The sequence below is a fragment of the Hemitrygon akajei genome, chromosome 10, assembly GCF_048418815.1.
Source record: "Hemitrygon akajei chromosome 10, sHemAka1.3, whole genome shotgun sequence".
NCBI lineage: Eukaryota > Metazoa > Chordata > Chondrichthyes > Myliobatiformes > Dasyatidae > Hemitrygon > Hemitrygon akajei.
This window is the reverse complement of record NC_133133.1, coordinates 142,619,017-142,644,836: the sequence shown is the minus strand read 5'-3', so window position 1 is coordinate 142,644,836 and position 25,820 is coordinate 142,619,017. Positions and strand designations below refer to the sequence as shown.

The 25,820-nt window shown below is 41.2% G+C and overlaps 1 protein-coding gene and 1 long non-coding RNA gene across 3 annotated transcripts in view; one reads left to right on the top strand and one right to left on the bottom strand.

The window, feature by feature from the left end:
* Positions 1–25,820, bottom strand: part of LOC140734745 (proline-rich protein 5-like) — a 122,558-nt gene that overhangs the window by 65,877 nt on the left and 30,861 nt on the right. Inside the window, exons 3-5 of one of the 2 annotated variants that reach the window (XM_073059172.1) lie at positions 13,561–13,674; positions 11,525–11,605; positions 6,330–6,378 (exon numbers count right to left, since the gene is read on the bottom strand). In XM_073059172.1, coding sequence (XP_072915273.1) covers positions 6,330–6,378; positions 11,525–11,605; positions 13,561–13,664 — 234 coding nt within the window. In that variant the 5' untranslated portion in view covers positions 13,665–13,674. Of the gene's footprint in view, positions 1–6,329; positions 6,379–11,524; positions 11,606–13,560; positions 14,321–25,820 lie in introns of those variants that run through there. The other variant, XM_073059170.1, reaches the window with a different exon arrangement.
* Positions 13,560–25,820, top strand: part of LOC140734749 (uncharacterized) — a 32,262-nt gene continuing 20,001 nt past the window's right edge. The window contains exon 1 of the long non-coding RNA XR_012100603.1: positions 13,560–13,692. This is a non-coding gene — a long non-coding RNA (uncharacterized lncRNA). The remainder of the gene's footprint in view (positions 13,693–25,820) is intronic.

Genomic DNA, 25,820 nt, shown 5'->3' with positions numbered 1-25,820 from the left:
CAGAGGTCAGTGTTGGGACTGCTTCTTTTTATGCTGTATCTCAAAGACTAGATGATGGAATAGATGGCTTTGTTACCAAGTTTGCAGATGATATGAAGATTGGTGTTGGGGAAGGTAGTGTTGAGGAAACTAGTAGGCTGCAGAACAGCTTAGATTAGGAGGATGGGTAAGAAAGAGGCAAATGAAATACAATATTGGAAAATATATGGTCATGCACTTTGGCAGAAGAAATAAACCTGCTGACTATTTCCTAAATGGGGAGAAAATCCAAAAATCAAGATGCAAAGGAACTTGGGAGTCCTTGTGCAGAACACCCTAAAGGTAATTTGCAGGTTGAATGGGTGGGAAGAGGGCAAATGCAATGTTCACATTCATTTCAAGAGGTCTAGAATATAGGAGCAGGGATGTGATGCTGAGGCTTTATAAGACACCGATGAGGCCTCGTAAAGAGTTTTGTGCTCCTTATCTAAGATGTGCTGGTATTGGAGAGGGTTCTGAGGAGGTTCACAAGGATGATTCCGGGAATGAAAGGGTTATCATATGAGGAACGTTTGATGGCTCTGAGCCTGTACTTGCTGGAATTTAGAAAGATGGGGGTGAATCTCATTGAAACCTTCCAAATGTTGAAAGGCCCAGACAGAGTAGATGTAGAAATGATGTTACTTTTGCTGGGGGAGTCTGGGACAAGACAGCACAGCCTCAGGATAGAGCAGCATCCATTTAAAACTGAAATGTGGAGAAATTTCTTTAGCCAGAGGGTGGTGACTTTGTGGAATTTGTTACCACATGCAGCCATGGAAGCCAGGTCATTGCATGTATTTAAGGCAGAGATTAACAGGTTTTTGATTGGCCATGACATCAAAGGTTACATGGAGAAGGCCAGGGAGTAGGGCTGAGGAGGAGAAAAAAGGATCAGCTGCGATTGAATGGCAAAACAGACTTGATGGCCATTGGCCTAATTCTGCTCCTATGTCTTATGGTCCAATGGATTAACCAAATGTCCAATCAACTGGAATCCACTGTTTTTGGAATTCACTGCATGCAGAGAATAAACTATAAACGGCAAGATTCAGAAGATAGTTGTTGGAATTTGTTAACCAAATAAGCGTTGTTTTCAAACGTCAGTCAAAACGTGCTAAGGAAAAAGGCAATAAATCAATATATGGAGTAAGGTGACAGATCAAACCAGATATAACCAAATTTGGCAGAAAAAGCTCTGGCCATGAATATACTTGAGAGATGAAATGCTAGTTTAAAATGCAAGTTATTTCGCCCCAGGTGTAATAAGTAGGAAGCACTCTTGCCAAAGATTTATTACAATTTAGGGCCTTAAATTCTGCCACCATACACATGTAGTGAGAGACCAGGTGCAACCAAAGACATCATACATCAGTTTAGCTGAATAGATCTGTTGCAACAATAGCTTAATTTGTCAGAGGTTTCTATGCTAGACAGTATCCAAGCCAACTATTCAATTCAAATATAAAAAATCTTCAGGATTTCTTCCAGCATTTGTTCATTAGCAGCTCATTTTTAAAGCAGATTCTCAGATCAACTACAATGAAATTTGAGTCATTGGGGGGTAGAAGAGGAGGGAAACAGAGAGACAGAAACAGAAAGTTGGGCGGGGGGAGAGAGGGAGAGGGAGAGGGGGAGAGGGAGAGGGAGAGGGAGAGGGAGAGGGAGAGGGAGAGGGAGAGGGAGAGGGAGAGGGAGAGGGAGAGGGAGAGGGAGAGGGAGAGGGAGAGGGAGAGACTTGTTGTTTCATAATTTTTTTTGTCAATTAAAGATAAACTCAGAACTACCCTGATGTTACTCTGTTAACCCTGGAAAACAAGGGTGATCATGTGAAACACGGGATTGAGATAAGAGGTGAAACAACAGAACAAAAGCTGCTATTCATTTGGTATAAAATTGCATGAAATAGGATTTGGAGATTTACTGTTGAAAAATAAATCACTAATCTTAATAAATTGAGATGATTTTGGCTGCAGAAACTTTACAAAATTAATTTATATCTACATTTGAAATGAGTCTTATTCAGTGAAGACAATAATTTTGATGTTATTAAGATTAGAGAGCAATTTTTCACCAACAGTGAAGTGGACCTGTCCACCCTAGTCCATGTGACATCAATGAGGTTCTTGCTTTGCAAATATGTGGCAGCATTCAGGCCAAAATGTTCTCCAAGCTACATTCGCATATAGAATTCACACTCATTTGCTTTCAGCATTTCTCTGAGATACTTTGACGACTCTGTCCCAGAGACAGAACTTTCACTTGTTTGGGTGTCTTACACCAAGCGAATAGCAGGTCTTGCAAACAAGAAGCTGGATGAGCTCAGCAGGTCAGGCACGCTCTCTGGAGGGAAATAGACAGCTGAGGTTTGGGCCAAAACTGAACTGAAAGGGAAAAGGGAGAGAGCCAGTATAAAAAAGTGAGAGGAAGTGGTAAAGCAAGAACGTGCCCAAAATATTGACCCTTTTTTTGTTTTTGGTCCAGATTCCAACAGCTGTAGTTTCTGTTGTCTCTAGCCCATCTTGCTCCATATGGCTCACTTCCTGTTTTGAAACCAAGCTTCACATGATCATCTTTCGATTTCCCCAAAGATGACAACCCTTTGTGCCATCAATAATGAGCACTCCCAGGCTGCCAGAGTTAGAATTTAAAATGATCTTGTGGTTTGTATTAATGCTTGTGAAGGCAATTATGCAAATGCTGTTAGAAGGCTGTATTCTCCATATCCCAGGAGGAAGCAAAGTGTCTTCCACAACAACAGCAGTAAAAACAACTTCGGAGGATAAACATGACATGGCCAAAACTAGACCTGAGCCTTAACAGTACATGTTAACTAATGCCTATTGTTTCTGATGCAGGACACACCCCAACATGGGGTACAAATAACTTCAGAAGGGTGGGGTGAGAGGATTTAGGGTTACCAAAGTGACTACTCCTCAGTGATGTCATTACAAAGGATCTAGATTAGGATTGAAAAAACAGGCTTCAGAGTATGAAAATACAAAATGAAAAACTGCAGATCATCAAGTCTGAAACAGCTTCAGAAAATGCTGGAAGCACCCTGTATCTTTATTTAATGAGACGCAGGGTGGAGTAGGCACTTCCAGCACTTCGAGATGCGATGTGCAGCAACCCTCAATTTAACCCTACCCCAATCACTGGACAATTTACAATGACCCATTAACCCATCAGCCAGTACATTTCTGAAAGCAGAGCACCCAGGGGAAACCCAAGCTGCCAAGGGGAGAATGTACAAACTCTTTACAGGCAGCGGCGGGTAGGGAAGGAAATAGTTTGAAAGTTTCAGGGTCAAACCCCTTGGGTAAGAATGCAGAAAAGAGAAAACAAGTTAGTTTTCAGTAACAAAGAATGTTGGGGGAGATGGGTAATATCTCTGAGAGGATGAAACCAAATGTGCTAATGAGTCACTTGGAAGCAGACTATGTCTCATTCTCTGTGTCATGCAGGACTAATCGGAAAATCACTCTTGTATAACTGGCAGAAATGGCCAGTGATGGTACAGTCAGCCAGAAAGAGTAAGTTAGATTGCAGTGCAGAGTGCCAAAGGCTGCAGTGTGAGGACACACAGAGATGAGGTGTTGTTCCTACAGCCTTCAATGTGACCTATTGCAGTAATGCCGAAGGCCACACACCCAGTTTGTTCGGAGAAGAGCGGGATGGGGAATTAGTGTGGTAGGCACCAGCAGCTCAGTGCCACTCCTGTGGAATGAATGCAGACGCTAGACAAAGCAATCCCCCAGTCTGCATTTGTGCAATGTAGACGTAGTGAGTGCCAACTGCAGTATTCTGGACTAGTAAGAGTGCAGATGAATCCTGCTTCATCTGGAAAGGCTGGGTTCCTGGGTGGTGGGACAGGGATAGATGAAAGGATAGGTGGTTATACAGGTGCCCCCCCCCCCTTTACAAAGGTAGGGCTTGAAACCCTTCTTAAGCCAAAATGGCGTAAAGCGAAGAACCATGAATTTATATGAGAAATTTTTTTGTAAAAGCGAAAATCCTCTTTGTAATGTGAAAACAGGTTACTAATGTAGGTCTTTTGTAAAAGCGAAGTAGCATAAAGCGAACGTTTGTAAAGCGGGGGACACCTGTATAACAAAGTGCCAGAAGACAAGGGATGGCAGGTGGAGGCAGAAGAGTGGACCAAGGTCCATGAAGGGAGAAATCCCTTTAAAATAGCGAAAGCTGTCAATGAATCTTCTTGGAGCTGTGTTAATTATGAAGTTTGAACCATGCAGTGTTAAAGCTGGTGGGATGGAAAGTGAGGACCAAGAGAACTCAACACTTATTCTGTCCAGGAGAGGGAGTGAGAGTAGAGTGCAGGAAATAGAGCAGATATGGTTTAAAGGTCCTGTCCATTTTGGTAGAGCAGAAGATACTTTTCAGCAATAGGTAAAACAGTTCAGAGACACCTATGCAGAGTCTGAAGAGAGATGGAAGGAGAGGCTGGGAGAAATGAAGGGAGTCCTTAAAGGACAGGACGGAAGGAAGTATAGTCAAGATGGCAGTGGCAGTCTGTGGGCTTGCAGTGGATGCTTGTTGTTAGCCTGTCCCTGAGATGGAGAGATCCAGGAAGGAAATGAAAGAGAGAGAGAGATGAACCACGTAATCATAAAAATTAGCCGAATTAGGACCAAATTTGAACATCGATCAAGTACAGGAAGCAGTTGTTGATGTACCAGAGGGAATAGGTTAGAGGTAGGACTGATAAAAAAAGAATGTTCCAAGTGCACGTGGCTAAGCCTTTGACCTGCAGGGACAGTAGAAATGAAAGCTAAGTTGCCCAGAGCTGCTTCTATCCAATGTTAACTCCCCATGAACTTAGACTACTTTCATCACAGCTGACTGGCTTACAGCGGGTCAAAACAACCTATCATCTATTTGCGAGAGGAATGACTAGGGCTATGCCTCAGGGAATGAAGTTACATTGTGGAACACATGACTCCTCAGGATGACGACATTCAGACTCCAACCACTTCCTCTGCTGTTTCTGCCACTCCACCAGCCCTGTCTGAAACAGTGCATTCTTGCATTGTAGCTGAATAACGCTGCAGGTAATTCAAGTTCTAGCCTAGGATCATGATATCCTTCTCTTGTCTGCCATCGTCAAAGCAATCCTTGCTCTGTGGTGGATCCCAAGAGTATGACCTTTAATAGAGTGCAAATATTCTGTGTTTCTTTCTTGCTAAAGTTCAAATAAGAGAATTGTCCTCCTGCTGAGAAGCATTTCCTCTCCTAGTTCAGTATCTTGTCCAACTTTGCCTCTTTCTGTTTACTCTCCCAGTTAATAACGAGCCTTTTGGTCTCTGCACTATTTCAGATGCCAAAGGTGAACTGTATAGATAGAATGGAGCAAAGCCATACAATAATTTATAGATCAGGGTTTTACCTAATTTACTGGGATCTCAGATTCAATAAAGGGAACAAGATCAGGGAATAATGGGTCAGTGGGACATGATATATCGGTATTTTGGAATGAGAGAGCAAAGGGAAGCAGCAGAGGGAATTCGAATAGTCAGCTGAATGAGGAGATGGCAAGACAGAATGGAATCCTGTTCACAAGATAAGTTGGAAATGAGATCAACGAGGCGTTGCAGAAATGGAAATCCTATGGCAGACCAGGTAAGTGACCAGAAAAGGCAAGTGTTGTGGTCAGAACTGATGCCTCCAACAAAACCACACTTATAATGGAATCTTCCTGTCGTAACCACTCCTTGTGATAAATCTGAAATGGACCTTGCAGAATGCACTGCACAAGACTGAAGTTACTTTACAAAATATTCAGTGTTGTGAAAAACGTGTCCTTCTAGATAATCACTACTGACTAGATAGAAAATAATAAAACAAAAACCTAAGAAAACACAAAGTAAATTGTAGACTACTTCTTTTCTCACAAAATATCGTCGATTAGAAGAATAGCCAGTTCCTGCACCAGTTTCCATACAGGATCTATGCTGAGAGTTACTGGAGAACATACTTCCTCCCGAATCCCCAGAGTGTTTCACTTCTCCTTCATCCTAATTTTATAGACAAAATATACACTGAAGCTAAGTGAAGGGTCTTGAAACGTGATAGCTTTAACACAAGTCATCTTCTAAAGTGGAAGACCAACTCAAAATTATTGGTTCATTGCTCAAACTTTTGACAGTCCATCAACTCCCCCCCCCCCCATCTACTTCCTCCGCACCCTCAGGCACAAACACGTGTACAGCCTGTGTTTGAGACAAAGAAAAAATGTCCAAATTCATACAAAATATTTCCAGAGGCGGGACAGAGGAACAAAAGATACCAACCTGAAGATACTCTGTGAAGAAAGATCCAAGCTCAGTTTTCAACAACTGCCTACAGAAAGAAATGAAAAAGGGAATCATTAATAATCTCTTCTCAGGGTTCCAGCCAGATACAAATATTGATTTCAATGAATGTTTCAACGACAAACTCTGCCATCTTCATTGAGGATGAGGGGAATGATTATTTAGACTAGAGAATCGGTGTTATCCTGAGGTCACCAGCTGGCAGGAACCCACAGCGCATTACTGCTCTTAACCAGCAAGGTCACAGAAGAATCATGTGAGACATCTGTGGTAAAATCAGCAGTACTTTTGAGTTTGAGAGCAGCACATTGTTTGTACAGAAGAATAAACTTTAACTCAGAGGTAGTGACAATGGTGACATCAAGGAGTCAATTTAAGTACACTGGTAATCAAAATTGAGTGCTGTGTAAAATCAGCATAGTATTTGATCTTGTCAGACTCCCAATAGATTGGTTAGATTTAAAATGAATATCCCTGCCTCCAATCTGTGATCTGAAATTGAACTAATTGATGGCATAATTGAAGACAGTGTTTAATAAGGTGAAAACTTAAATGGCACACAAATTGGAAATACAATTTAGGAACACCAATAAAAAAACGTAAAATTTTTAAAATGAAGCAAAAGCTGCAAATGCTGGAAATCTAAGTCAGAACACTCTGCAGACAGCATGTGAAGAGAGAAAGACCAGCATTTAAGGTCAGGAATGTTTCAGCAATGCATCCTTGAGTTTGCAGCACTCTGATGGAGTGTCATTGATTTGAAATACAGACTGTGCACGGATGCTACCTGACGATGAATATTTCTAGCATTTTCTGTTTTCATCTGAAACTCATTTAAAACTAATTGTATACAAGGTGAAGGACAATTGAGAATGCAATTCACTTTGTGTGTCTTCTAGGTTGCACATAGTTTTGGACAAAGCTTCTAATCATTATTCTACATCATTTCTGCTTCTTATCACTGTTGTGTGAAACATTCAACCTTTGCCTTTTGCTATATTTTCTTTATCAACACTTTTGTTTTGGAACCTATTTTTCCAAGCATTTCAGTCACAGTGTGTTCTACGGAAAGAGCTTGCACCTTTACCACAGAAAAGTTAAAAATAAATTACTAGTCTACATCATATAAATCTCAATAGGAACTTCTGCCAAAACTATACAATGCTCTTGATAGCAGGTTGTGCACCTTTACGTATCCTCGTGGATGATCATTAGTAGCAAGTTAGATTGTGAAGAAGCTTTTAAAATACTGATTGTAAACAAAACTTTGATTATTTTGAATTTGTAGGTTTTTACTTCATCATTTGGTATTAATATATAAATGCAAATCTATCCATCCAACAGAACAGAAAGATAACCTAAAGCATTAACTGTTTCTTTTCTCACAGACTAGCATTTTTGATTTTAGATTTCCAGCATCTGCAGTTTTCCTTTTATGTACATTCATGCAGCATTGGGCATCTTGAGGCTCTTTACAGCCAAGCAACTGTTGATTGGGAGTTACACTGCAGGGCAGGAAATAGAGCAATGAAATGTAGATAGCAATTTCTCACAAACAGCAACATGAATGACCAGACCATCTGTTTTCTTTTTTAAAAAACGTTTGGTGGGTGCTGAATATTAACCAGATACTTTCGCAACTGTTTCCTTGCCTCCAGCACCAACACCGCATGCCCGTAACCTACTCACTCATACAGTATTGTGCAAAAGTCTTAGATATATATTCGATAAATTTCAATGAAATTCCCCCCCCCCCCCCATAATCCCAAATTCCAGTGAATACACATCCAGAGCCATTAAATTATTAACCCTTTCATCTCTGGGATCATTCTCATAAACCTCCTTTGGACCCTCTCCAACACCAGCACATTCTTCCAAAGATATGGGGCCAAAAATACTGGTCACAATATTCTAAATGTGGTCCGATCAAAGTCTTATAAAACGGTAGCATCATATTCTTGCCTTTATATTTTAAAATGAAATGAATGCTAATATTGCTTACTAATAATTCTTACTAACAACTCAACCTGCAACATAACGTTTAGGGAATCCTGCACCAGGACTCCCAAGTCCCTTTGCACCTCTGATTTCTGAATTCTCTCCCTATTTAGAAAACAGTCTACGTCTTTATTCCTACTACCGGGTGCATGACTATACTCCTCCCCATGCTGTATTCTATCTGCCACTTCTTTATCCATTCTGCAGACTCTCTGTTTCCTCCATACCACCTGACCCTCCGGCTATCTTTGTATCACCTGCAAACCTAGCCACAAAACTATCAAGATCATTAAATAGCACATCCAACGCCGATCCCGGCGGAACATGTCACTGACAGCCGATCAGAAAAGTTTCCCTTTATTCCCACTCCTTGCCGTAGGCCAGTCAACTAGTCCTTTATCCATGCTCGTACCTTTCCTGCAATACCACGGGCTTCTCTCTTGTTTAGCAGCCTCATGGGTGGCACTTTGATAAGAATCAGTGGATGTGAACGACATCCAGACTCTCCTTTCTCTATCCTGCTTGTTACTTCTTCAAAGAATTCCAGCAGTTTTGTCAGGCAGGAATTCCTCTTACAGAAACCATTTGGCCTATTTTACCATGTGCCTCCAAGTTCCCCGAAACCTCATTCTTACTCACGGACTCTAAAATTGTACCAACCACTGAAAAAAGGCCTATAATTTTCAGACATCTACCTCCTTAAAGGATGAGTGCTATTGGCCATTTTCCAGCCTTCTGGAACCACTCCTGATGTTAGTGGTCCTTGAAAGTTCACTATTAATGCCTCCACAATTTCTTCAGCTACCTCTTTCAGAACCCTGGAGTACGATCCATCTAGTCTAGGTGGCTTTCAACCTTCCCAAGAACCTTCTCCTAATTTGTAATTTTATTTAGAGATGCAACAGAATTACAAGCCCTCTGGCCTAGCAAGCCCGTGCTGCCCAATTGCACCCATGTGACCAATTGACCTACTAACCTACACGTCTTTGGAGTGTGGGAGGAAACCAGAGCCCCTGAAAAAAGTCCACACAGTTATGAGAACGTACGAACTTGAATCCAAGTCACTGGTGTGGTAATAGTGTCACACTAAATGCTACATTACTGTGCCTCCTAGTAACAATTAGACACACTTAGTAATTTCTTCTTACTTATAGCAAATGCACTGTCCTCTGTCCGACTCTCCTGAATTGCTGGCTTGTAATGAATGACAAAGTACTCATCTGCCTGGCCTGCTGAGTTCCTCCAGCACTTTGTGTGTGTTGCTTGGATTTCCAGCATCTGCAGATTCTCTCTAGTTTGTGACAAAATACTTATTCAGTTTGTCCACCATTTCTCTGTTATTTATCCAGTTACATTTTCCAGTGATCTGAGGTCCACTCATACCTGCCCTTCACATGTTCTGTATCTGAAAAAACTTTTTGTAACTTCCTTTATATTATTAGCTAGCTTACCTTCATACTTGCTCCCCTTGTTGTTTTTTTAAAAATTGTTTTCTGCTGGTTTTTAAAACTTCCCAGTCCTCTAGTTTCATGGTAAGTTTTGCAAAGTTATATGCCCTCTCTTTCGATGTCATGTTGCCTTTGATAAAATTCTAATATTTTAAGCAGTCCAAAATTCTGCCACTTCTTGTGAAATCTCTCAGTGAACAGTTTCATGTTCCTCTCTCTTCAATGTCAAATAACCCATGACAGCTCGCAGTGCATTGGGACCACAAAGTTAACTGTTCCTCTTCTGATCAATATCTAGAAAACATTGTTTTAAATGTAGCTGCAGGGTAGCAGTGGATAGAATTAAGCTGTCTTCTGATGGGCCATTAGTTTGTAAAAAATTAAGAGTGAATTTTATTAAATTGTCATTTAGTTGAAGTGCTAAGGTTTTGCAGACCTTGACAGTGGCAGGAAAAGCTAGGAGAAAAGACCCCTGCCAGCCTGCAGGATTAATGCCATGAAGCGCTCACCACCATCAGAGAATTAGCCACAATTTCAAACAAGAGCAGTGATCATAAACAAAAGATTGTGCAAGTGCTGGAAATCTTGAGCAACACACAAAATGCTGGAGGAACTCTGCAAGGCAGGCAGCATTTATGGCAAGGGATAAACAGTTGAAGTTTTGGGCAAAACTTTTTAATCAAAATCCAGAAGAAGGCTCTTGGCCTGAAACGTCAACTGAATGGTGAGCAGTCCTTATAACCACAAGCACAAAGAAAATCAGTTATTAGGCTTGTAAACAGTGGTCTATCAAAGCCTGGGAAATAGTTATAAACGCCTGTTGTTGAACGATTCACAGGTGCTAATGAATCACAATACAGGACAACTAGTCGTGTGGTGCCACAACAACATCTCCCTCGCTCAACACAAGGAAAACTAAAGGACTGATTGTTGAAAAGAGTATGAATGTGCATCAGACTACATCGGTGGATCAGTGGTGGAGAGAGTCAGCAGCTTTAAGCTCTTGCATATTAACGTATTGGACCTGTCCTGGGTCCAGCATATAGATGCAATCACAAGAAAGGTATGACAGCACCACACACTAACAAACCTCTACAAATGCAATCAGATTAGTTGTATCATGGTCTGGTATTGCAATCTGAATGCACAGGAAGGTAAGCAGCTGTAGAAAACAAGTGGGCTCAGCCCAATCCATCATAAGCACGCCCCTCCTCATCACTGAGCATATCTAAATGAGACACTACCTCAAGAATTGATCTTCAAAGATCTCCACCATCTTGACCAAACCACCTTCTCACAGGTTCAAGTAACTTCTCTTTAACCACCGGTTTAACTAACCTGTACAATCCTAATACTACCCCAGTGTAGCAACACTATGACCACCTCCCACCTCGATGGGCTTTGTCCGAATGGTGTTCTTCCTTGTATTAATCTGTATAATTTATGCATTTTTTGTAAAAATGGTGTCTCTAATGTTATGTGTTTGTAATGCTGCTGCAAGCTTTTCATTGCACCTGTGCATATGTTTACTTGTGCAAGTGACAATGAACTTGGCTTTGAGTCACTATGATGCTATGAAAAGCCCCTCCCATAAGCTTAATTTCTGAACCATTAAAAAGAAATTCAGATGTAACTAGTGCATCTAGTTACCCATGGGATGAGTTTCCTGAGCCCTTCTTAATGCAGGTATGCTCAACTGCATGATTTCAGTAATACAAAACTGCTTACCTGACCCCCTCGTTGAGATGATAAAGTTCATTATCAGGTAAACCTTTCCGCTGGAACACAGCAATCACGGCGTTCTGTATGCTGGAAATTAAAGAAAGGAAACTGTTCAACATTTGTATAGATAAAGAACCAATTTGATACACACAGTTGACCACATTGGTAAACTGACTGATGTTTACATATCAAGTTGGCAGCACTTTTATTTGGATTAAATTTCACTTGCTCATAAATTATTTGCCTTCTTCTGATTCTAATTTAATTAATCTCATGGTGTATCAAGGAGGTGGCACAGTGGCTGCCAACTCTGTGTTAAAGTACAGGTCATTTTGTTTATTAATAACTATATAGCAGGCCCTAATGGGATGACTGAGCATTACTGGTAAAAGACTGGCATAACCAGACGTTTAACAGGTTAGCACGACTATTCAAGCAACACTCCATTTTCTTTGAAGGGCTCTGCACAAGCATGCATGGCTGTAAAGAGGTCTGCCTTTACCTTTTATGTTAATGTGCAATTTACAAAAATAACAATAAAATCTTGCTTTTTATGGGTAGATGTCAGAGTTTTACAATATTCCTCTCATATTGAAGCTAATTTCAAAGGAACATCTGGGGAAACTTGCAGTCTTTGGCAAAACACAGAAAATGCCGGAGGAACTCAGCAGGTCAGACAGCATCTATGGAGATGAACAAAGTGTCAATGTTCTGGTCTGCGACCCTTCCTCAGGACTGGGGCAAGATGCCAGAATAAAAAAGGTGGGGTAAGGGGGAGGAGGAGAGCTAGAAGGCGACAGGTGAAGAAAGGCAAAGGGCTGAAGTGGAAGGAATCTGATAGGAAAGGACAGCGTACCACAGGAGAAGGGGAAGAAGGGGCATGAGGGGTGGGGATAGGCAGGTGAGAAGAGGTAAGAGGCCAGAGTGGGGAGTAGAAGAGAGGAGGGGGATTTATTTTTATCAGCAGGAGAAATTGATATTGATGCCATCAGGTTGGAGGCTACCCAGAAGGAACACAAGGTTCCTGAGGAACATGGTGGCACAAGAGAATCACCTGTCTAACACCTCCTCTGGTGCCCCTCCTCCTTCCCTTCCTTTGGTCCACCTCCTCTCTTATCAGAATCCTTCTGCTCCAGCCCTTTCCCACCCACCTGGCTTCACCTATCACCTCCCCCCTCCAACCTTTTTATTCTGGCGTTTTCCCCCTTCCTTTCCAATCCTGAAGAAGGGTCGAGGCCCAAAAGGACTACTCTTCATTTCCATAGGTGCTGCCTGACCTGCTGAGTTCCTCCAGTATTTTGTGTGTGTTTTGTTTTGGATTTCCAGAATTTCTTGTGTTTATCATTTGCTGCATTTGGTAACTTATTTTAGTCTCACTGTTAAAATCCGCATGAAGATCTCCAGGGGGCAAGTTTCCAACAAACGTGTTGACAAAATTGTACACTGTTCTATTAATCATTAATTTTTTACACCCTCATAGTAACCAAACATGTAAGCGGATTAAAACTTTGTTGCATACGAGCAATTCAGCTGCTCCGTTGCAGATATTTCTCAGTACTAAATAACACTGACACTTGACCACCTCCTCTATATTACATGCCGCCCTCCTAGGGCGATGAAGGTCCGCCGCCATCCAGTGAGCCTGGCCACATTTGAGCTGAAACACCAAGAACTTTAACGATTAGGGGCAAACTCCGGGGTGAGGCAGACAATCCACACGCCCTTGGGAAGGTGAGGGTTGTGGTTTAGGAGTGGGGCTGAATTTCCAGGGGGCCGAGTTATATGACTGACGGGGTGGGGGGCGGATTTAGTTTATATTTGTAGGATCAATGGTCTGATGTTCCGATAAATGTTGCTCTCCGGGCGACGGAGACCAGCGCTGTAGCCGATCCCATCGGATTGGTGGAGGTTAGAGTAGCTCCCCCACCCACCCCCGACAGGTTACGAACCGAATGCGAGAGACGGAATCGCATGGTGCGGAGTTTGACTTGAACATTGACCGAGAAGGTTAGACGGTGCCGGGGCGGCGCGAAGCCTTCTACCTGTTCCAGGTGGCGTTGGAGCCGGCGCGTCTCTGCTGGGTCCCTCGCTCCTCCAAGGCCGCCTGTTCGCTCTTGCCCAGCTCGCAGAGGCTGGGCGAACTCATGAACTTCGGCCTGCGGAAATTCCTCATGGTTAGTGCAGAACCGGGCTCGGCGGCAGTAATGGGGAGGGAGAGGGAAAGGATTTTGTTTTTGAGGGCTTAGTGCAGGGAAAAACCTTTCGATTCCAGAGTTAAGCTGGTCCCGCTAAAAGTGGCGCTCTCAGACAAAACCAGCTCAACAGTCGTGAAAATTTCACCAGAATTTGTGCAACTTAAAAAAAAATCTCTAATCTCAAAGGCTACTTTCAACTGGATTACACATTCTAGTGGCTAGCAATTCTGCATCAACCTAGAGTGGGGCGGAGGGAGAGTTACACGTAGCAATTGCACATCCTCTCCCTCCCTCCCAACGCACTGGGCTCCAAATCCGGCTGCGTGAGCTAATCCCCGCTGCCTTCAGGAAGATGACTTTGTGAGGGGCGAGTTGAAAATGACACTAGCAACAGGTTTAATCGAAAAATAAACTTAAATTTAGAACTAAGAGGTTTCCAGCAGGTCTAATACTCAGGCAGTAAGTGTGAAACGCAACAGGGTGTAAGTGTTCCTGTCGTGGTTTCCTTAAAAAGAACAGTAAGAAAATGTTCCAGGAGTTAGCATTGCACCTTGCTCTGAACATAGTTTGGAGAAGAGTTCACTTCCTGTTACGGAACAGATTGATCACACGGTTTGAACTAATTACTAAAAATAGAATCTTCATATTTCTTCCATTAACCCTTTAAAAAGTCACATTTTTAGTATAAAGCGATTTAAATTTATTCTGGGCAAACTACAGACACATCTGGAGCGTTTCAATTGGAAACCTCGCACCGCTGTTATTTCTGCATAAATTAAAATAAGTAATGATTCAGATAGAGGCTCGGAGTTCAAACTGCATTAACGCCACTTTCCATTCACTCAGCCCAGGTTTGTCACGCTGAGTCAGACAATTATTGCTTAATTCCTCCATTCCAAGATTTGACTGATATTTCATCATAGTCCTGAGAAAGCTGGACGTGAAACTCATCTTGATCGACAGCATGAAATTAACCCCAGGGATTTAACAACTGATTTTACACCCTGACCAAATTTTTACTGGCTTTTGTCTCTGCTCAAAAAGCTCCCCTACTATAATTGTAGGATATGTGATTTTTATTTCCCCAACATCCTTGTTAACATTTATTCTTAAACTAACCAGATAAGATGTAGATTACCCAGTAACCAGATCATTCACTTCTTGCAGAACCTTTCTGGGCAATTAGGTTGGAATTATTACAGGGATTTACTTCTCAAAGTACTTGAACACATTTTACAATGTGAAAGGTAATGCATAAACACACAATTATTTTCCATTATTTCCTGCTTTAATAAAACATAGCAACGTAGAAATGAATATAAGACGTTTGGGAATGAGGAGGAAAATCTTTCCCGATGATAAGATAAATTGAGTGATAGAAACCTTGCAAACAGTAATGATCACACAAGAGGGCATGCCCTCTTCTCATTGTTACCATCAGGTAGGAGGTACAGAAGCCTGAAGGCACACAATCAGCAATTCAGGAACAACTTCTTCCCCTCTGCCATCTGATTTCTAAATGGACTTTGAACCCATGAACACTACTACACTTTTTATTTCTCTTTTCGGTTTACTGAATTTAACTATTTAATATACATATATAGTTACTGTAATTCTGTTTTTTCTACATTTATCATGTATAGCATTGTACTGCTGCCACAAAGTTAGCAATTTACAAGACATATGCCAGTGATATTAAACCTGATTCTGAAACATAATACACTGTCCGCTTTATTTTAAAAATTGACATTATCCATTTGTATAATAGATCAAGACTTGCAATAAAACATGGACAAGTAAGTTAACATCTATTATATGTTAAATTACTATACTTGTACTGTTGAAAGTAATGAAAGCTGAAGTGCAAGATTTCAAATTGCAACTCTTTTTTTGCTGTTTGTTAATATTCACTATCCTGGGGAGATGTGTGCTTCATGGGCAATGGCCAAATATCATTGATATTGTAAAAGTAAGCAAACTATATCAGTCTCTGCACTTTTTCCTGATGAATTGATAATCCCTTTTATCATTAATATGTTTTCCCTTTGATGCCATGCTTCCTCATAAAAAAATTGGGATGAATATCCTTGCATTGCTTTTTATTCCAAGTTTTGTGAAATATCTAAGTTGAAGATCCATGTTTCAGCTCCAGTTAAGTACAACTTTACTGTTGAAGTTTAGCATTTAGGTGAAATATGATAGAATACTCATAGGTGTGAATTAAGTCTTTGTTTCTCTGTTTACTGCCACCATTTAGATATATCTCTGATCAGTTATGCAACACTTTTGTTTGAGGCAAATCCCCTTGCCCCAAATAAAAGGGTGCACTCTATTTAAGAGGCGTTGCATTGACACCTAAAAGAATGTAGAACAGAAAATGGAAACTATAATTTTAATAATTTAATATATTAAGAACTCTTGGGGATCACTGAACTTAAGGTATCACATGGATGAGATGAAACAGGAGGTTCACAGTCTGCTGAGGGCTAGGTCGGTGGCAGTGGAACCTAAAAGAATTCCCGGTAAGAACTACAGAATACTACCGCGAAAGCAAAAAGGCAGTTCTGTGTGCTTTTCTGAATACTTCTGAATAACGAGGTAGGGCTCATGGACTATTCAGAAATCTGATGGTGGAGGGGAAGATGAGTGTGGGTATTCGGGCTCCTGAAACTCTTCCCTGATGATAGTAATGAGGAGGTGACATGTCCTGAATGGTGAGGGTCCTTAGTGACAAGTGTTGCCTTCTTGAAGCATTGCCTCTGGAAGATGTTATTAGTGATGAGAAAGTTTGTGTCTCTGATGGAGCTAACTGAATCTATAACCTTCTGCAGCCTCTTACAGTCCTGTGATTTGGAGCCTCCATATCAGGTTGTGATGAAAGCTGTCGAAATGCTTTCCGTCATACAGAAATTTGTAAGACATTCCAAATCTCTTCACACTTCTAAGTGAAGTAGAGCCGTTGGCATGCCTTTGTGATTACAGCAATATATCATGTCCAGGATAGATTCTTCAGGATGTTGATATCCAGGAACTTGAAGCTGCTCACTCTCTTCACCACTGACCCCTCAATGAGGATTGAGTTGTGTTCTCCTGAAGCCCACAATCAAATTCCATGGCAACGTTGAATGTGGGGTTGTTGTTGAGACACCACTCAACCAGCTGATCTGTCTCCGCTCAAAGCTATCTAAGTTTTACCAACAATAGTGTGTTGGTAAAATTTGAGCTATGCTTAGCCAGGCAGTTGAAAGACCTGTCCCCCATCCTGTATAACTCTAATCCTGCCCATGTGTTTTGGTTTATACGTCACTTTAAAATGGAGTGCAATATAGCCTGTTAGTACTAGCCTGCAAATGCCAGATCCCATCTGATGCGGAATGTAAGCAAGAAGCATGGTTAGTACTTCACTGAGAGATAATCTAGGGAAAGCAGGTATGGTAATTTATCGGGAGAACAGACTGGAGCTACAAGGTCACTCTTCGAGATAATCACTTACCATACAGAGCATCTTGTGGCACCTAGTAGTTTTGCGAATGACTTGGGACTTCTGACGTTTATAGGTATTGTGAGCTATTTGATATTTAGTACAGAAATTCCAAATACTGAATTCACAATGTTGCACAAATAACCTTTGAGAGTCTGTTGTCTCTTGTTTACTATCTGAAAATACGTAAGCCAATATGTGCCAATTTTTGAGTAGCTTTTCAAAAGTCACCCAGTGTGGTGCATTCTACTCTTATCTCTAAGAACTTATGCTGTTCCGCAGTTCTACGTTGATCTACAAAAGCTTTGGACAATAGGAAATAAAGCAAACAAAATCATTTCAAGTAAGTAAGTTGCAGACACTCAGTGGCCACTTTATTAGGTACCTCCTGTACCAGTGTGCAGTAAAGCGAGGGTGAAAGACAGTATTCAGGAAAGCAAAGCCAGGGCAGTGTGTAATCAACCCAGACAAGTGGGGCCTTTTCTAGAAACGTCATTGAAGAATGTAGCTCCCCTTTACACTTCAAGGGCTGCCGGTTGCAAACGAGATGAGAATATACCTGAAGAACACAAAACACACTAAGGGACAATTACTTTACTAGCTTCGAAGTATCATCAGTTGTCAGCTTGTAGTTTCTTTTGATTTTTTAACATCTATTGTGACTGGCGATTGATCTTGCAAGTAAGAAGTTCAAATATAAACAGTTTACCAAATGGTCAGTATCGGTCATTGATAAGCCAATTCTGTACTGTACAAAAATATCATTTTTCTGTCCTTGCTTCAGAGCGGTGCAGTGACAGGGGCGATGTTGTTTTCCTTATGCACAAGTTAAATAAAGTGTGATTGAGGAGTAAATACGTGTATGCTCTTGAGTCCAATTGATCAGTGACAACATCTAATAAAGTAGCCACTGAGTGTGTGTTCATGGTATTCTGCTGCTATAGCCCATCCACTTCAACATTTGACATGCTATGGGTTCAGAGAGATTCTTCTGTAAAAGAAGTCACTTACTGGTGGCTGCAGATAAATATGTCTGCTTTTTAGAGGAGTTACTTTTAAATCTGAGTCTGAACTACTGTTGTACAGCATAGTTATTTGAGTTACTGTCACCTTCCAATCAGCTTGAACCTTCTAGCCATTCTCCTTTAACCTCATTAACAAGGCCTTTTTGCCCACAGAATTGCCACTCATTGTATTTTTTTTTTGGTTTTTCGCACCATTCCCTGTCAACTCTAGAAACTGTTGTGTATTAAGATCCCTGGAGATCAGTTTCTGAGATACTCGAACCACACTCTGGCAGTAATAATCATCCCATGGACAAAGTCTCATTTCTTTCTCATTCTGATTTTTGGTCTGAACAACAACTGTACCTTTCAATTATGTCTGCATGCTTAATATGTATTCATTACTTTGATGTTCTGGATCTTTTTTTAAAAAAATAGGATTAACAAGTCCTCGGATCCGAATGGGATACACCCCAGGTTACTACAGGAAATGAGGGAAGAGATTGCTGCATCTTTGGTAATGATCTTTGTGTTCTCACTGGCCACAAGAATAGTTCCAGAAGACTGGAGAGTGGCAAATGTTATTCCTTTTATCAAGAAAGGTAATGGGGATAATCCTGAGAATTACAGGCTACTGAGTCTTATATCAGTTGTGGGCAAATTACTGGAGAGGATTCTTATAGACACAATTTACAAACATTTGGAGAAGCGTAGTCTAGTGAGGGATAGTCAGCATGGCTTTGAGATAGTCAGTTGATGCTTCACATGCCTGATTGAGTTATTCAAGGAAGTGACAAAACAAATTGCTGAAGTAGAGCTGTGGGTGTAGTGCATATGGATTTTAGTAAGGTGTCTGACAGAGTTACCCATGATAGGCTCATCCAGAAGGTTAGAGGGCATGGGAACCTGAGAAAGTTGAATGTGAAGTGGAAGGGTGAGCTAGTAAGTTTACAGATGACACAAGGTTAGTGTCTTGTGGATCATGTGTAGGATGAGCTGGGCTGAGAAGAGGCAGATGGAGTTCAATCCAGTAAAGTGTGATGTGATGGACTTTGGAAGATCGAATTTCAAGGGAGAGTACTATGTTAATGGTGGGATTCTTTGCACTGTAGAGGCACTGAGGGATCTTGGGGTCCGTATCCCAAAGTTGTTGACAATTTGATTGGGCGGTTAAGAAGATGTATGGTGTGATGGCCTTCACACTATCCCACACTTAGACATATGAAAGAAAAAGTGGTGGATTATGTAGGAAGGCAAAATTAAATTGATCTTGGAGTAGGTTAAAAGGTTAGCACAACATCATAAGCTGAAGGACCTGTACTATGCTGTACTGCTGTATATTCTGTTGGTAGCATGAAGGAAACAAAAATAAAGATTATGGAGCCAAATCAGCATTATTAGTATTTAATTTCCTTGGAACATCTGTAAAAACACAAATACTCACTGCACAGGAGGAACCCATTGAATTACTGCCAGGTTTCAGCTAGAGCAGAACTAATTTCCTTGCCCAGTTCTTATCCGGGAGCTCTATGTTAAATATTTATTCATTTTTTACAGATAAAATAGCTTCAACCTGAACTACTCTTTGCGTTAAGGATTCAATGATTATAATCACCATTGTAAAAAGATTTCTTGCATGAGTTTTGCTAACTCTTCACTGCTAATTTGAAAGTGATAGCCTGTCGCCATTGACTGTTACCAGAGGAAATGATTTTTCCCTATTCATTTAACAAAACAATGCGTAATATTCAGAATTTTCCTTTTGTTGGGTTTACTAAAACTACACCTGCTATCTGAAGTCTTTCCCAATGACTCAAAATTTCCTGTGCTAGATGTAGTCTGGTAAGTCTATGATGTCTTATTTATACAACTTGCCATTGTTTTTCATGAATTTGCCATCACTGCTTTGTTTCTGCATTACATAAAATGCTGGAGGAACTTATCAGGTCAGGCAGCATCTACGGAAAGAAATAAACAGTCAACCTTTTGGGCCAAGATCCTTCATCAGCAATGGAAGGAAAGGGCAAAGAAAGAGGTTGGGTGGACGGAAGGAGAACAAGCTGGCAGGTGATAGGTGAGGGGAATGGGGAGTGAATGGGGAGGGCGGGATGAAGTGAGAAGCTAGGAGGTGATAGGTGGAAGAGGTGAGGGCTGAAGAATGTATCTATTAGAGGACAGTCGACCATGGAAGAAAAGGAAGGAGGAGGAGAACCAAAGCAGGTGAGGAGGAGAAGGGGAGTGGGTGGACCAGAATGGGGAACAGAAAAAGAGAGGAGAGAAGGGGAGAAATTAGATCTTGTGTCACCAGGTTGGAGGTTACCCAGATGGAATATGAGGTGTTGCTCCTCCAACCTGAATATGACCACATTGTGATAGTAGAGGAGGCCATGGACTGACGTGTTGGAATGGGAAGTCAAAATGAAAGGGTGCCCAACAGGGGTCCCACCTTTTGTGGCAGATAGAGCAATGGCGCTTGATGAAGCCGTCTCCCAATCTATGTCGGGTCTCACTGAAGTAAAGGAGGCCACACCATATACAGTAGATGACACTGACAGGCTCACAGGTGAAGTGTCGCGTCATCTGGAATGACTGTTTGTACCTCTGAATGGTTGTGAGGGAGGAGTTGTAGGAGTAGGTGTAGCACTTGTTCCACTTGCAAGGATAAATACCAGGAGGGAGATCAGTGGGAAGGGATGAGTAGATGAGGGAGTCATGTAGATGCTGGAAATCTAAAGATTAAATCTGAATCCTTATAGCCTTTCTTTTGCTACTTGTACCTGTACTTTAAGGGAATTGAACCTCCAACTCTCTGTTTATTCAAATCTTCAGCATCTTCCTGGTAAAGGCCATTCTCATGATGCTGGTGGAAAGTTCCAGAATTTAAAACCAATCTTACTGAAGGACCAGTGATATACACTCAGTGGCCACTTTATTAGGTATGCCTGTACACCTGCTCATTAATGTAAATATCTAATCAGCCAATCTTATGGCAGCAATTTAATGACTCAAAGCATGCAGACAAAGTCAAGAGGTTCATTTGTTTTTTAGTCCAAACATCAGAATGGGGAAGAAATATGATCTAAGTGACTTGGACCGTGGAATGATTATTGGTGCTTCAGCGGCCTTAGAAGCTGTTGAATTCCTGGGATTTCCACGCAGAGTGGTCTTTAGAGTTTACACAGAATGGTGCAGAAAACAACATCCAGTGAGAAGCAGTTCTGTGGGTGAAAACAGCTTGTTAATGAGAAAGATCAGAGGACAGTGGTCAGACTGGTTCAAGCTGACAGGAAGGTGACAGTACTCAAATAACCACACATTACAACAGTAGTGTGCAGAGGAACATCTCCGAACACGCGTGTTCAACTGGAAGTGGATGGACTCCAGCAGCAGGAAACCACACTGGGTTCCAATCTTGTGTCTAATATTTCCAATTCAGTGTTGTGTGTAGTGCTTTCCCCACATGCCTACTTCCCTTGTTTTCAAGTGGGAGAAGTTGTGGGTTTGGGTGGTGCTGTTGGATTGAGAACATTAGAAACAAAGCAGTGGACTTTTCTTCCTTGTTCTACCATTCAAAAAAGCTATAGCTGATCTTTTACTTGTGTGCATTAATTCCACATCCCTTAAATCCCTCTGTATAAAACCCTACTGATCTCTAATGCCCTACCAAGCCCATGGTGACCATTAAGCATTCAGTCATATTAATCCTGTTTTTTTTTCAGTCTCCAAACATTCCCATCAATCTCCCCAGGTTCTGCACTCTAGGGGCAATCTATAGTTGGCACTTAACCTAACAACCTATAGTCTTTGGGATCTGGGAAGAAACAAGAGCACTTAATGGAAACCCAAATGGCCATAGGGAAAATGTATAAATGTCATACGGACATCAGTGGAATTCTGAATTGAATCAGGTTACTGGAGTGGAAGCTGCAGGTCTACCAGCTCTACATCAGTGCCACCCTCTCTGTTGAATATGCACAGCAACTGAGCATCCCCAGTCCTCCGCAATAGAAAACTCTAAACAACCCCTACCCTCTGGATGTAGAGATTCATTGTTATTCAAATACTGAGTGGCCAATCTCCTTATGGCGGACTGGTTTAGATACACACGCCACACAGGGAAATATTATCTCTGCATCGTTCCTATCAAGCCCTGTAAGAATTTTCAGTGGCTCAATGAAATTTCCTTGTTCTTCTAAACTCTCTACATACTGAGGTGTTCTCTCTGCATATTGGTGTTTGTCGGTCTTTTTCTTAATGGGTTCATTTGGGTTTCTTCATTTTGAGGCTGCCTGTAGGAGACAAATCTCAAGGCTGTGTGATGTATAAATGTACTTTGAACCTTGAACTTAAGACAGTAAATTTTCATTCTGCTTAATTCTAATACAAATAGATTCATTTGTATTATTATTTTCTTCGTGTCTTTACATAATCAATGAGCCTATCATCAGTGGTAGGCAAATAATTGGGGAGGAATCTTGGAGAGAGGATTACAAGCATTTGAAGAAGTATATTAGGATTAGGGAAAGTCAACATTCCTTTGTGAGGGGCAGATCGTGCTTCTCAAGCCTAATTAATGTTTTTTGATGAAGTGACAAAACAAATTGATGAAGGTAGAACAATGGAAGTGGTGTAAAAGGATTTTAGTAAATCATTAGGCGTGTTCAGAAAGATAAGAGGCATGGGATCCAGGGAAACTTGGCTGTGTGGATTTGGAATTAGCTTGCCAACAAATGGCACAGTGTAGTGGTAGGTGGAGCATATTCTAACTGGAATTTGATGACCAGACGGGTTCAGCAGGTATCTCTTCTGGGAGCCTTGCTCTTTGTGATTTTTATAAATTACTTATTTGAAGAAGGAAAGGTGTGTTAGTAAGATGGAACTCAGTCTGGAGAAATGCAAAGTGATATACTTTGGAAGGTTAATGGCAGGATCCCTCAAAACTGCCATGCAAGTTGATAGGGTGGTTAAGAAGGCATATGGCCTTCATCGTCATGGTATTGAGTACAAAAGTGAGAGGCATTGTTGCATTTCCATAAACTTTGGTTGGATCACACAAAGTGTTGTGTTTAGTTCTGGTTGCCTCATTATAGGAGGGATGTAAAAGGTTGAGGGTGAAGAAGAGATTTACCAGGATGCTACCTGGACTAGAGAGCACATCTTTTGAGGAAAGCTGAGCAAACTAGGAATTTTCCCTCTGGAGTGAAAGAGGACGAGAGGTGAATTGATAGAGATGTATAAGATGATAAGGGGCATAGATGGTGCGGACAGCCAGCACCTTTTTCCCAGAACAGCAATCACTAATTCGAGCACATCCACCAATCTGTCACCATTGAGCACATCTGCCCAAAGAGCATTGTCACAGGAAAGCAGCCTCCATCATCAAGGACCCCCACCACCACCTAGGTCATGCTCTCTAATCACTGGTGCCATCAGGAAGAAGGTACAGGAGCATCAGGATGCACACCACCAGGTTCAGGAATAGTTATTACCCCTCAACCATCAGACTCTTGAACCAGGTGGGAAACTTCACTTGTCCAATCACTGAACTATTCCCATAACCTAATGACTCACTTTCAAGGACTCTTCATCTCATGTTTTTGATGTTTATTGCTTTTTTTTTCCCTTTTATATTTGCACAGTTTGTTGTCTTTGGTCTTTCACTGATTCTATATTGGATTTACTGAGTATGTCCAAAACAAAATTAATCTCAGGGCTGTATATGGCGACATATATATATATATATATAAATACTTTGATGATAAACTTACTTTGAGAGGGCATAAAAAGGCAAATGGAGGAGAGTATGGGGTGGATGTTAGAGATAGTTTTTTACAGAGTGGCAAGTGCATGGAGCACATTGGGTGTGGTGGTAGAGATAATTACTATTAGGGACACTTAAAGAGACTCCTAGTTGCACACATGCATTAAAGAAAAATATAGGGCTATGTGGGAGAGAAGGGTTAGATTCATCTTAGAGTAGGTTAAAACACTAGCACAATATCTTGGGCCAAAGAGCCTGCACTGTGCTGTGCTGTTCTATGTTCAATACAAGGCTAGCAGTTGTGTCTATCAGAAGTGCTTGTATCTGGAGAAGTCTGTGTAACATCACAACGTTAATAAGGAAGTGGCTATTTATGTAACAAAAACATAGAAGCCATTGGCTTGCTCTGAACAGGCAAGTTCTTGCTTGTGAAATTTAAATGTATCACTAAGTGAGAAGGAAGCCCAAATGGAGGGATGGTTGAAAGCACAGAGACTATTGATAGTTTTATGGGACGAATCTTCCGCCAGATGTGAGAATGAAAAGGAGGTCCAGATGAAAAAAATTCACAAGACAGGAGTAAAAGAACCAACACTCAATATGGACACACTACATAATTCGGCTAGGCTGCTGATTAACCGAGATGTCCTAGCTGAACCTTCTCAATGTTGAGTGCTTTATAGATGAGTGTGCTGTCTGCAGAAGGAAAACCACAATCATAGAGTGATTGTTGATGCAGAGGATTACATAGATTATATAGTACTCCAATTTCAGTCACATGTTCTTCACTAATTGTTTTAATTTCTTTATGTGAGGTTTCAGTTAAATTGCTTAGTTGAATTAATTCTTAAGCCAAAAAAAAGGTTTTCAATGAAGAGGAGTAACAGGTATGTTCTTATCTGGCAGCTGAATACCCCATGTTTTCTCAGGGAATAGTTATTCCATTGGAACTTTAAACTGAAACGACCCATGGCCCCTTTAATGACTTCTGGTTGATAAAGGGCAAGTGACAGGAGATACATAAATTTCAATTTCAGCAGTTCTTTCTATTTTCGCTATATCATTGCTGCAAATACTCTGAGTGAATACAAGTCATTGTCAGGAATTTAAGACCTTGAAAAGTTGGAAATGCACATGTACAGGAAAGTAATCTTGTTGCAACGAACGAGGCGAACCCAAACGCAGGACACAGGCACAGAGATTGAGTTAGGATGCAGACACGGGCGTGAGCGTTGAACGGCAAACAGGAGGGAGTGCAGGGAAGCAGAAGGCAGGCAGAACTTATCTTGACACGGAGCGTACAAAGGGAAGCGGCAGGCAAAGCTTTTCATAGCACGGAGAGGTGGAGTTACACAGGTAAACCTCGGTGCTGAAGTAATACTTAGAATACTACCTTGACATGGAGAGACTGAGTTTCACAGGTACACCTTGGGACTGGAGTAGAACTTAGAAAACTTATCTTGACAGAGAGAGACAAGAGTTTCACAGGTAAATCTCGGTACTGAAGCAAAACTTAGAACACACAATCCTAAGCGGCTGGGAAACGTTAATTACCACACTGGCAAAACCAACGATCTGGCAACTAGTGGGTGCAAAGCTGGGGTTCTTATGCTGTGGGTCTTGATGAAAACCAGACGTACCGCTATCAAAGGAAATGAGGAGAAAATGGAGAATTAACAGTCGGGACCGTGACAAATCTATTTAGCACTCTGAATTAATTGTATACTGTAGTTACTTTCAGTAACAAAAAAGAATTCCCTTTCATTCACAAAAAAATCAGCTGACATTCATAAAATGCATTAATATTTGAATTTTCTTTTTGAAGTAGAGACCTGCATTTGTATAACATCACATCTTATCC